Here is a 13,548-nt window from a genome sequence, read left to right on the forward strand (position 1 = left end):
GTAAATAATAACTGTGCTGTTGTAAGTCGCTGTGGCAAAATGCTGGTGGATCGCCTTGAGCTCTTTCACATTTATATGTAGATTCCTTTCTGTTCAGGACCACGTCCATGATACTTATATATTTTCCAGATGCACACCAAACCCAGATATAATGCTTTTTGAGTATAGTGCACTGTTGGGGCTCAGAGGAAATAGGGACTTTTCTTCTGGAAATCTTCCTTCTACAAGCCACCACTTGATGGCCTCTTTGATCTCGGGAGTGATTGGGAAAACAAAAGTCCAGATGAAGTTTCTTTTGCCACCTGGCTTTGAGGTAATACAACTAATCTTCTGAAAACAGTTGTAATCATAGGACATGAAATTAAGTTTCTTTTTAAAAAAGAAGGGAAAGATACTGTTAGGGTCTATGCCACCATAACTGAAAGACCCCGAAGCAAAGTTTTTACTTTTCTAGACCTGAAAGCCATTGAATACACCTTGAGACTTGAAAGCATGGATGAGGCAACCCCAAGGATACATCACACTGTTTGCTCACAAAGACTTGAGACAAAAGTTCAGCCTTCTGTTTAGGGCAAACTACCCAAGAGTGTAAAATTAAATTAGCATGCACTAGCCAGAATGATCCATTGAACAGTGTTTAAACAAGCTAAATGAACAGACCCATAAGTAGCAAAATTCATGCAAAAATAAAACCAACCCATTAAGACTTAACAGCTCATAATAAATACGTACCATCATGCTAATGGAAAAAGCCTAACCATAGATAAAACATAAACAATGAACAGTGGCTGCTCAGAGAAGACATGAGGACTTACATATGAAGGTACCCCAGCACTAACATTACATCAGCTCATACAGAATGCACTCACCAAGGACTAAATAATTGAAAAGCGTGCTAAATTTGTAAGTCTGACTTTATTTAATAAATTAAAAGGAAGATCCGAGCAAAATATGGAGTAGTTTGTAAAATTCTGGGAGCTGCAAAACCACAGATGTACTCTGTCTGGAGATATACAAGGGGGACAGCCTTACCACCACCACTTGGGTACTGGCGTTAGGGTGCAAGGCTGGCTTGAGTGAAGTGTTCCTAAGTCTACAGCATGTCTGTAAGTTATGACAGCACAGGATAGTTCACGTAAACCTTACGAGTTCTCTCTTAACCCAAACCTCAAACTGTAATGTTACCATAAAGTACTGTATGTATTATGAAATCCAAGAAATGTTATTGTTAGTATACAATAAGGTTTTGTACATACTTACCTGGCAGATATATACTTAGCTTTACGTCTCTGACGTCACGACAGAATTCAAAACTCGCGGCACACGCGACAGGTAGGTCAGGTGATCTACCTTACCCGCCGCTGGGTGGCGGCTGTAAGAACAATCTCCCTTTCCAGCCAGAATTTTTCCTTCCACCTGTCTCCTGAGGGGAGGCTGGGCGGGCCATCAATCGTATATATCTGCCAGGTAAGTATGTACAAAACCTTATTGTATACTAACAATAACATTTTTGTACATGAACTTTCCTGTCAGATATATACTTAGCTGATTGACACCCTTGGTGGAGGGAAAGAGACAGCAATATAAATATGGAAAAAAGGGGAAAACAACACTAGTTGTAGGATGTAAATACAACCTTGGTTCTTACCTGTTTAGGCAGAAGACTTCGTAGTCACTGTCTATGAGTCTGCGTTGCCTTAAGAGCTTCAGCGAGGGCGTGACCTACAGCTGACAGACTCTTTGGGTCTATCAAAGGGATTTGGTTATCCGCTTACTTGATAGAATCCGAGCAGGATCTGTCAACGGGGATTCGCCCACTTATATGACAGAACCTAACCACTATCATTGCAAGGAGCTCAAACATAAACCGATCACCTAACCAATCTAATCATTGTTAGAACTACGAAATGAAAAACATGCCTACCCGCATGTTCTTTCAAACAACCAAAAACTTACAACCTAACAAGGGGGAAAATATATCTACAAAGGATATGTCTCAGCTCCCTGCCCCAGCACCGAATCCGCCGATACGTACGGGCCTAACCCGAAGCACTTTTCATACGTAATTTTGACGTCTCTCAGATAGTGGTTTGCAAAGACTGAGTTGCAACGCCAGAATGTTGCCTTCATAATATTACTCAGGGATATGTTTTTGTTGAAAGTCAATGACGTGGCAATAGCTCTTACCTCATGAGCTTTGACCTTAAGAACTTTGAATTGACTTTCATCACATATCGCATGCGCTTCTTTCACCAGGCTTCTGATAAAGAAAGAAAGCGCATTCTTCGAAAGAGTCCTCCTTGGATCTCTTACAGAGCACCAAAGGTTGACATCATTGCCCTTAAGTTTTTTCTTTCTCTGTAGATAAAACTTTAAACTTTGTACTGGGCAAAGCGACCTCTCTGCTTCCTCGCCTACTAATGCAGACAAGCCTTGGACTGCAAAGCTCCTAGGCCAAGGATTTGAGGGGTTCTCGAACAGATAGCTGCATCTCCTCTGAATCCCACATTTCCTTCTAGTGCATGGAGTTCACTAACCCTCTTTGCGGAAGCCAAAGCCATGAGAAAAATTGTCTTCCTCGTGAGGTCTCTAAACGAGGCAGACTGAGGCGGTTCGAACTTAGTGGACCTCAGGTAACGTAGCACTACATCCAGATTCCAGCTCGGAATCCCTGGAGAAACCTTCTTGGATGTTTCAAACGATCTTATTAGATCATGAAGGTCCTTATCTTCTGAAATGTTTAAGTTTCTGTGCCTAAACACTGCAGACAGCATGCTACGATAGCCTTTAATGGTTGATACCGCCAATCCACTTTCTTCCCTAAGGAAAAGTAAGAAGTCTGCTATTTGGGTCACAGAGGTACTGGAAGAGGAAAAGTGATGGTTTCTACACCATCGCCGAAAGACGTCCCACTTCGATTGGTAGACTCTAAGTGTAGAAGGCCTTCTTGCTGCTGCGATAGCCGTTGCAACTCTTGCAGAAAAGCCTCTCGTTCTGACCAAACTTTGACAGTCTGAAGCCAGTCAGATCTAGAGCGGGGAGGTTTTGTGATACCTCTCGAAGTGGGGTTGTCCTGAGCAGATCGATCCTCTGTGGTAATGTTCTCGGAAGATCTACTAACCATTCCAGTACCTCTGTGAACCATACTTGTGCGGGCCAGAACGGGGCTACCAGCGTCATCCTTGCTGCCTCCGATTCTGCAAATTTCTTTAGAGTCTCTCCCAGTATCTTGAATGGAGGAAAAGCATACATGTCTAGACCCTTCCAATCTAGTAGAAAAGCGTCTATCGACACTGCCCTCGGGTCCGATATCGGAGAGCAGTAGTTAGCTATCCTCGCATTCATGGCTGTGGCGAAGAGGTCTATATGAGGCTTGCCCCAAAGCTTCCACAGGTCCTGGCAAACATCCTCGTGAAGAGTCCACTCTGCAGGCAGGACTTGATCTTTCCTGCTGAGGAGGTCTGCTCTGACGTTCTTTTCTCCCTGTACGAACCTGGTAAGGAGACAGATCTTCCTTTCCTCTGCCCACAGCAGAAGCTCTTTTGCTGTCTCGTACAGGGAGAAAGAGTGAGTCCCCCCCTGCTTCCCGATGTAAGCCAGGGCCGTGGTGTTGTCCGAGTTGATCTGTACTGCTGAAGCTAGGACGTGGGGCTCGAAAGCTTTCAAAGCTAGCCAAACAGCCATCAGCTCCTTCTTGTTGATGTGCCAGGTCACCTGTTCCTTCTTCCAGGTGCCTGACACTTCTCTTGAGCCGAGCGTTGCTCCCCAACCTGTTTCCGAGGCGTCGGAATACAACACTTGGTTGGGGTTCGGAATGTGAAGGGACATCCCTTCTGCAAACCTGAGAGGGTTGGCCCACCAAGAGAGGTCCTTCTTGATTTCCCTTGAGATTTCGAAGGAGAACTCTAGGTTTTGCGAACGACACCTCCAGTTTCGATGTAGAAAGAACTGGAGAGGTCTGAGGTGCAACCTTCCTAGAGAAAGGAATTGCTCCAACGAGGAGTGTCCCCCCAACAAACTCATCCACTCCCTCGCTGTGCATACGTCTTTCTCTAGGAAGGCTTTGACTTTCTCTGACCCTCGGGCTATCCTTTCTGGAGACGGAAAAGCCCGAAAATCCAGAGAAGCCATCCGAATCCCCAGATAGATACGATCTTGACTGGGGATCAACTGAGACTTTTGAAAGTTCACCAAAAGTCCCAGAGAACTTGCCATGAAAAGGGTCTTTTGTAGGTCCTCCAAACATCTTTTCTGCGACTTGGCTCTGATTAGCCAGTCGTCCAAGTAAAGGGACACTCTGACTCCCTCCAAGTGTAGCCATCTTGCTACATTTTTCATTAGGCCTGTGAAGACCTGAGGGGCTGTTGAAAGGCCGAAGCACAAGGCCCTGAACTGGAATATCCTTCCTCCCATCATGAACCTGAGGTATTCCTTGAAGAAGGATGGATAGGCACATGGTAAGTAAGCGTCCTGAAGATCTAGGGACACCATCCAATCCCCTGGACGAAGGGCCGCCAACACTGAGGATGTCGTCTCCATGGCGAACTTCCTCTTTTCTACAAAGAAATTCAGGGCGCTTACATCCAGAACCGGTCTCCATCCTCCTGAGGCTTTTGGAACTAGAAAAAGGCGGTTGTAAAAGCCCGCTGAGCAAGGGTCGCTCACTAGCTCTATAGCCTCTTTCTCGAACATTTGTTCCACTGCTTGTGTTAAAGCAAGGCTCATGATGGGATCCCTGTACCTGGCCACCAACTCCCTCGGAGTCGTCGTCAACGGTGGTCTTTCCGTAAAGGGAATCAGGTATCCTTTCCGGATAATCGAGAGGGACCAGTTGTCCGCTCCTCTCTTTGCCCAGGCTGGCACCTACTGGTGTTTGGAGGACTACTTCCCTACTTCTTAGCTCTGGAAGAGCGTGAGAAGGATCTACCTCTCTTGAAAGGTCTATTACCTCTCGAGGTAGAGGCTCTAGAAGGAGGGCCCCCTCGAAAGGGCTCCTGTCTAGCTGGAGTCTCCTTCTTCGTCTTCGTCTGGAAGGAGGTCCTAGGCTTCCGTGCCGACTGCGCGAGCATGTCCTGCGTCGCCTTCGCAGAGATAGATCCTGAGATGTCCTGGATTATCTTCTTCGGAAATAGCAGAGGCGAGAGCTGCGAATACAGAAGCGAGGCTCTTTGGGCATGCGATACAGACTTAGTCAGAAAAGAGCAGAAGACTGATCTCTTCTTAAGGATCCCTGCTCCAAACAGGGAGGCTATTTCGCTCGATCCATCTCTAACTGCTTTATCAATGCACGTTAGAACACTGTTGAGATCTTCTGGCGAAATAGCATCCGGGTTCTGAGTCTTCTTAGCCAAGACCCCCAAAGACCAGTCAAGGAAGTTGAAGACTTCCAAGACTCTGAACATTCCCTTCAACAGGTGGTCGAGCTCGTTCATAGCCCAGGTAGTCTTAGCAGACAAAAGAGCCGAGCGTCGTGCTGCATCCACCAGTGAAGAGAACGTCCGCATCCGCCGATGAAGGAAGACCCAGGGCCTAGGGGTTCGCCAGACTCGTACCAAAAACCCTAGTCTGCCCGTAAGCTTGGAAGGAGGGAAAGAAAACACAGTCTTCCCTTTCTCCTCCTTAGAAAGCAGCCAATCACCAAAACCTCTCAAAGCCTTCTTCATTGAGATGGTTGGCTTCATCCTCACACAAGAGGAAACTTTCGTCTTCTTCGAAGTCGAGAATAAAGAGAGAGGAGACGGAGGAGCGACGGGAGTAAGGGAGTCTCCAAACTCTTGAAGAAGGAGATCTGTAAGGATCTTATAGGACGAAACTGAAGAGTCCTTCACCAAATCCTCTTCTGAAGGTTCAACTTCATCCACTGAAGAACCCTCCGCTCCTTTACGAGGGCAGTCAGACTTCTCTAAAGAAGCGCGTCTGTCTAGAGAGTGTCTAGTAGCAGTCTGGCGCCTATCAGGGGAAGCCAAAGCTTCTGGAGAACTCCTCTCAAATGAGTCCTTCCTACTCTGATGAGTGCGTACTCTTCGATCCTTAAGACTACTCCTAGAATCCCGGGCTTCCAAAGGGGAGCGCCTGCTAGGAGAGGAGAGCCTACTATGCTCAAGGCGCTTAACAGGATCCATGCGCCTGTCCAAAGGAGAGCGGCTGCCAGGCGAGCTGCGCCTACCATGAGGCGAACGCCTACTAGGCTCTTGGCGCCTACTTACAGGAGAGCGAAGCCCTGGAGAAGGTCGCCTACTAGGTGACCGGCGTCTACCATGCTCCACAAACTTCGATCTAGACTTGTGTGTCTCTTCAAAAGGTAGTCTCCCAGAAGAGACATATCTTTCAGGCTCTACACGCCTGTCCCGAACAGAGCGGCTAATAGGAGAGCCGCGCCTATCAGGAGAAAAGCGCCTATCTTCCGCACCGCGCTTGGGAGCGGGAGAGCGCCTACTTGGGGAGTAGCGCCTACTAGGCTCAAGGCGCCTAACAAAAGGCGAGATCCTGTCTCTTGACGAATCCATTAAAGAGTAGGCTCTCTTATCCGGAGAATGAAGGATCTTCGGAAAGGAGCGAGAAGACGAGGCTGTACGCCTGTCTTTAGACGAGCGCCTACTAGGCGCTAGATCCCTTTCTACTGGAGAACTGTAGTCCCCAGGAGAAAGCTTCTTGGGCGATTGACGCCTGGAAGACGACAAGCGTCTGCCGAGGGAAGAGCGCCTCCTTCCATCCGCTGATACAGGAGAGAGAACCGACTCTGACTGAGAAGGTAACACAGGTGAAGGAAAATCCTAGACCTTCTTGACAGGGAGAGAGACGTCTTTCCGACGCGTTCCTCCTGCCAAGGAGCCCGCCAGCGCCGAAATCTGCGCTTGCAGCCCCGCAAGAATTCGAGCTGGAGATCTTGCAAAATCCTCCATCGGAGAAGAGGCTCGAAGCCTACTATGAGGCGAGAACTCCTGCTCCCTCCTGGGTTTCTTAATCTCTACTTCCGGCTCTTCTGGAAAAACTTCCGGGCTGGAAGGAAAGGCGCCAGGAGCCTTCCAGGCTCTCTTCAGCGGTCGCGAAGAATCCGAGGCGCTCCATCCTCTTCTAGGCGAAGGTGAGGAAGAAGAAGAGAAGCATTGGCGCAATACTTCCTTCTTCTCGCGAACAAGGGCAGCCTGGGTACGAACATCAGGATCTACCGAGGGGACGCCTGATCGGTGGGAGTTCTCCCTAACCTTCCTGCGGCTGTTGACTTTCCTCCTCCACTGGGACTGGGAGTCTGGAAGAGGTCTAGGCCTGGAAGCATTAAGGAGCCGATCAGACGCACCCTCCACTGCACTGCAACGAACGAATCTTCTTTTCCATGCTAAGGATCGTGGCTCTCATGGTTGCCACTTCCGTAGTCGTATCCTTAGGTTCGATGCAGGGCGCAGGAGCTGAAACTGGAGAAGGTTCTAATGCTACAACAGGATTTTCTTCTACCTCGCTAATACGAGACTTACTAGAACTTCTAGATGAAGCCTTTCTCACCCTGTCTTTCTCTAACTTCCTCAAGTAGGAAGAAAGAGCCTTCCATTCACCCTCATCCAACTTCTCACACTCATTACACGGGTTAACAAAAGAACATTCTTTCCCTCTACATTTAAAGCAAACTGTGTGAGGATCTACCGTAGCTTTCGGTAGTCTCACCTTACATTCATCCATAGAGCACACCCTAAACATAGAAGATTTCTTAACCTCTAAATCAGACATCTTGTAATCAAAGAAAAATCCAAATCAATATCCAAAAACAATCCACAAATGCGTATGCCAAGCCAAAAAGATCAGGTACTTCACCGAAAGTCAGTCCAAATAAATCCACGGCAACGAGAATCGAATAAAGCTGTCAGGAGGTAACAACCACAGGTGTAGTCGTCACCGGCGACAGAAAAATTCTGGCTGGAAAGGGAGATTGGTTCTTACAGCCGCCACCCAGCGGCGGGTAAGGTAGATCACCTGACCTACCTGTCGCGTGTGCCGCGAGTTTTGAATTCTGTCGTGACGTCAGAGACGTAAAGCTAAGTATATATCTGACAGGAAAGTTCATGTACAAAATGAGAATATTTAAAAAAATAAACAAATTCAATTAGACAATTGCAATTCAGCATCACCAAATCAAGGGGATTGGAGAAGTAAACAAAACTAATAGCACTGCTAGCTTTACACTATTAACAACTGATGTATGCTAACCTTTGCATCATGGGCACGAATATCTGACACAGGATCACCTGATGGTCTCCACGCTTGTACGTCCTTTGGTCCTGAATGGTTCTTGACCAAAATTCTCAACTGCTCTAGAGGTTCAGCTACACTATTATCAATCAATTGCTGGAGGTCTTCATACATTGCATCTCGAACTTTATCAACCAGAGTTACCCTAACTGTTTCAAGAGCTGCTTCATTCTTTGGAATTAAAGATGGGAAACACCTGCAAATAAATAAATAAATAACTAAATAAAAAATAAAAAAAATAAATAAAAAAATAATAATTCTTAGAATAACTATCATGTTCCACAGATAAAAATTACCGGCAAGACTGAAAATGTTTAAGATATGCATTTTTACTGGATAAACAAATCTCTATATGACTGCAACTTTGGCTTCCTCTACAAAGTGTGAGAGTATGGCTTGTTAGTTACCTTACACTAGGAATTTGGGAGAGCTTTGGTTTCCCATATGGGATGAGAAGATCAGTTCGGAATGTAGCACATTATCATGGAGTCCCACACAGTTATGCTCTACCGGCCTCCCTCACTCCCTGTTAAAAGATGGATAGAAGCAGTCATATCTACCTAAAGTCTGAGATTGGGAGCACTACTAAGTAGCTAACTTGCATCTGGCCCACCCATTAAGATAGCAGTTGTTGGTTGCTGGTAGAAGAAGAGTAAATACCAGTCATCTTTCTTTCCTTCAGCCTTTCACAATCATTAACCTCAATAGAATTCTGGCAGCTAAACATGCTGGACAGCCACTACAAGTCCTATGGCGAAAAAATCTGAGTACGTATACTGTATTTATGGGTAATGTCCTTCTGATAGAAGGAGGTAAAGGTGGCTTGGAGATGCCAAACATTTGGTCTCAGTATTTTTGACACCAAAAAGTTCTTCCTGAGTGCTAAAAATTTAATAATGCCCTTTACTTTGTGAGCCCTCACCCAAGGTACAGAGCTACGTATACCCCTTGCCTGATGACTCGTATGCCTGCTTGGTGACTTCACAAAGCCCAAATACAAGTGTTACTGGACATAATGTAACGTATCATTTGGTCTTCACCTAAAAAGACACTAAGATATGGGTTTGAAAAATATTTACCTTGTTAGGTACTGACAGGTTCTCAGTGTTCATTGTGAACTAAGGAATGGACAAGAATGAGTGGGATCTCCTCCAGTACTGAGGTTCTAGCAAGAAAACAATCTTGAGCAACATGTCTCTTGATTGTATACTCCCCTAGGAGCTCAGACCAAGTTCCTGAAGAACTTGGAAATACCTATAAGGGAAGAGAAAGCCCAGACTTTAGCCAGATTACCTTAGAAAGGGATAAGTGAAAGTCTATTATTGCAGGAACTAAAAGCCTAGTAACGAACTTCATATCAATGGAATAGTAATTTTTCCTACTTTTACACTGTAAACAGAAAATGGATAGCTCTCTTATCTGATTTAAGTTGTTTTTTTATAATTAAAAGTAAAAACATTTTGTAATTCCATACTGCTGACTTTTACTCATGATATCAATGTTTGTTTTTTATTTCTTTGTATTTCTAAACATATGATAAAAATCAACTCTTTATCTTAAAAAGGGATTTTGACGAAGGAAAAATCTATTTCTAGGGGAAGACCTGTGTCGCCCAGTGAAATGTCCCCATAGCACTCATTTCTAGGTATAAATATATGCTAAATACTTGATGTTACCAAAAAAAAATGTCATATCGAGCAAAGAAAACCATTGCTAGGCATTTTTGCTCAGTTTGTAAAGGGCGAGTGTTCTGTTCTGCCCTCAAGTCTCATCAATATGCTTAATATGTAAATCATACTTAAAATCTATCACAAATCTATTTTTACCCAAAAGTCTACCATCTTTGTTTCACTTTCAATTTTCATGCTAATGTGGCTGGTAGTACAGGAAAACCAAAATCAGGTGGCTGAGCAGAGCTACAGCAGACTAATACTGTAATGTCAAATCTACATACTGTAATTCAAGGTATTTAAATTGTATTGAATTATAATTCTTAAAGAATTCCTATATAGATTTGCCCTAAAATTTATTATTTTTCCACTAAAATGTCCATTCCATTTTCATTACCAGAAGATACAAAACCTTGTAATTATTTATTGTAAACAGTCTCATTTAATGACCTAAACCCAAAGCTGCAAGACAATGGAAAGTCCCTTTAATGCATTTTTAGGCACCCAGGTGAAGGAATGCATCTGGATAGTTTCAGCAGGAAACAGTAAACATTTAACTGACAAGAGCTATTTATCAGTTGCATTGAGAAGCTAAAGACAGAGACAAGCCTGTTTTTCATTCAATAAACCATCCTTAAAAACCTGAGTCCTTGATGATTTTGGAAAGCGTCTTAATTTGAAGTATATTAGTCTGTAGAATAATGGGAAAACCTTCAAATGGAAACTAAGTCCATTGTATCAGATGTTTAGTAGTAGTGTTACTTAGGGGGTCCAGAGGGGGGCAAAGCCCCAGCCAGGTCAGAGGATGGTGCCCTGAGTGAGGTTACGCAGGTAAGTTCTGGTTAGGTCAAGACCTGGCATTCTAGGAAAGGTTAGGTTTGTTTATATTTGCATAACTTGTCCCTTTGTTCTACATTCACCCCATACTATTAAAGTTTTATGCAGGAAATTATAATCAATATACCTTTAGTAGGTCTTATTTGAGATTCAAACGCCAAGTATCATAAAACTGAAAGCCAAACCCCTCCGGTCATGGATTAAGAGTGCCCTAGATCAGTGGTTCTCAAACTATGAGTCGTGAGATCAATTTTGATGGGTTGCAGGGACACAGGAAAATTATCAGGCTTTCAGAGTATTTGAATTAATTAATTGAATTCTTCTTTTAACCACAAATTACTTATGTAATGTATGTTCATCCTCCCTCCTCCTGGGTCCCACTTACCTAATGGTGCCATGGATCCCACTAGTTTAGTATTGTAAATGAAAAACTGTACATATTATTATTTATTTTCTGGGCTCAGCTCGTGTCGCTGCGCGAAATATCCTTTAATCTATTATTTCTAGGGTAAATGTACTAACACATACCAGAGAATAAATAAATAAAGAAAAAAGGTCAGTATAACTGACTCGCTCACTCTCCCAGAGAGTGTCGGTATGAACACTATGGCGAGTGAGACCACTACCACGAGCCAAATGCCAATAGAATTCTCCCACTACAAAATCCCCAAGAGGAGAGCCGACCCACAGAGTGGGCAGCACCTACTACTACTACTCCATCCCATCTGCCGGACTGCTGGGCCTCTGGGGTCATCCTTTTCAGGTTAGCGCACACGAGACACACGTGCCATTTTCTTCTCTGTGTTTTTGTGCCCTTTCCTTTGGATTTTATTACCATGGAGCGTGCAGCCATCGCAGCAGCTAAGTTAAGTACTCAATGTTTATTGCTATTTGGTTTTTTCCGGCCCTGAGCACGTATTTGCCGTTTTTTAGGTATAAATACGGTCTCCAGGTCGGAAGCATGGCAGCATGGTTCTGCCTCGTGGTGGGTCCGTTCTGGGTCGCCCATACCTAGAACTTCCCCTGGCTTTGGTACGCTCTATTTTTATTATCCGCTTTGTTTAGGGTAAGGTCTACACGGTTTTGTCATGCATGCATGTCTTTTACCTTATGTAGGCTCTTCCATCCAGACCCTAGCCAACGGCTCTTAGTATCGGCCTCGGCTAGCTTTGAGTGGTAGACTTGCCTTCGGGTTAGTCGTACACTCCTGGATTTTTTCTCCTACTATTTTGTTTTCTTTCTTTCATTTTGTTATTCATATTGTATATTTATGTGATATTGTTAGGTTTGTTAGGCGTCTGGCTCGCTTAGCCTAGGTCATGGCCCATTGGGCCTTTATGTTACCGCTTTTCAGCTCGTGCTTCCCGATAGCATCTCTCTGATCAGTTGGTTATGTTCTAGGCCTTAGTTGTTGTTCTTATCGCCCCGTGGTCACTATGTGATCACGAGGCAGGCCAGACGCCTGTCCAGTCACCTTGCCCCCCTCCCGCTCTTCCATAGGGTCGGGGGGGGTGGCTAGGCCTGCCCATGCTCGCTCCGCATACCCGAGCCTGCCTCCCTCTCTCCCCCCAGGCGGAGGGGTAGAGGGACGGGACAGACCCAGACTGGACTCGACCTCTCCGGCGTCTCGGTCCGGTCGGTTGTAATGGGGGGAGGGGGGGGACTGGCCTTTCCCCCCCTCCGTTACTACTCCGTCGCTCCGTTACTAGCCCGAGTCTGTATGCCCCTTGCTCTTTCCCACCTTACTAGGGCTCCTTTACCACCGGAGACCTGGCATCCAGCGGAAAGGTTGGGCTAGTCTACCCCACGGGGTGGACCGGAACATACAGTCGGTCACTTCTAACCTCTCCGTTTCACTGAGTTATACACTCGCCACGCAACTGGACTTAGTCCGGTACGTTCGAGCTTTTAGGTTTAAGATCTATTATGTTAAACTATTAAGTTTATCTTAAGTACCTTAAACCATTCCCCCTCCCTTCATGTTTCACCGGATACCTCCGGGGTTTATAGCCTATTCAGGCGATTAAGGGAGGGGCTATGCCCGAATTTTTTCCGAGCTCCGGCATGCAACGGAGTTCTTCTGTCCTTTAGCCTGTAAGTGATATTCTTTAAGATACTCATGTGTCTTTCCACTTACAGACCACCAACTGTGAGCATCCGGGATGCGCCGCCACACTTCAGGACCCATGTGGGACACGAAGTTTGCCTGGTCCATGCTTCCTGCGTGACTCCGCACGGGGACATCCAGGTCTGGTACCATGAGACGTGTACCACATGTTACGATCTGGTGAGCCAGCTTTTAGGAACGGGGTAAGTATACCATCTCCGGTAGCTGGTCTCATCTGTTTTAGTGCTTAAGTTTTACATCATCTCTCTAACTTAAGGTAAATTCAAGGGGCCTTATAGCCCCTATAATTTTAAGTTATGCTTTAAGTTAGTTTTAGTTTTAGTTTTAAGTTATTCTTAAATCTAATCAATACCCTCTCTTCCAGGCGCCGGCCGTGAGGGATACCGCACTGGCAACCCTGCGGGCCTGGGTCGGCGGTTTCGGGAAGAACGCCGCCAAGGGTATGCCCTACATCCTGGAGAAAAGGTTGGCGGTACTAATCTTCCCCGGAGGCAAGGCGACAGGATACGTCGATCCAGTAGAGGCGGCCCCGACTATCGCCTTCATCCAGCAACAGCTGGCTGCCTCATTGACTGACCAAGGCCAGGACATCTCCTCGGAAGTCGCGATGTTGGATATTAATGTAGAACCTATGGTAGGTGTAGACGACCTGTTGGTCGAGGTAGGTAAGGT

At 45.5% G+C, this 13,548-nt stretch overlaps 1 protein-coding gene across 1 annotated transcript in view; it reads right to left on the reverse strand.

The window, feature by feature from the left end:
• LOC135217450 (uncharacterized) overlaps positions 1 to 13,548 on the reverse strand; it is a 60,106-nt gene that overhangs the window by 23,811 nt on the left and 22,747 nt on the right. The window contains exon 2 of the mRNA XM_064253321.1: positions 8,200 to 8,437. Within this exon, the coding sequence (XP_064109391.1) occupies positions 8,200 to 8,437 (238 nt within the window). The remainder of the gene's footprint in view (positions 1 to 8,199; positions 8,438 to 13,548) is intronic.

The sequence above is a fragment of the Macrobrachium nipponense genome, chromosome 7 (genome assembly GCF_015104395.2).
Source record: "Macrobrachium nipponense isolate FS-2020 chromosome 7, ASM1510439v2, whole genome shotgun sequence".
Taxonomy (NCBI): domain Eukaryota; kingdom Metazoa; phylum Arthropoda; class Malacostraca; order Decapoda; family Palaemonidae; genus Macrobrachium; species Macrobrachium nipponense.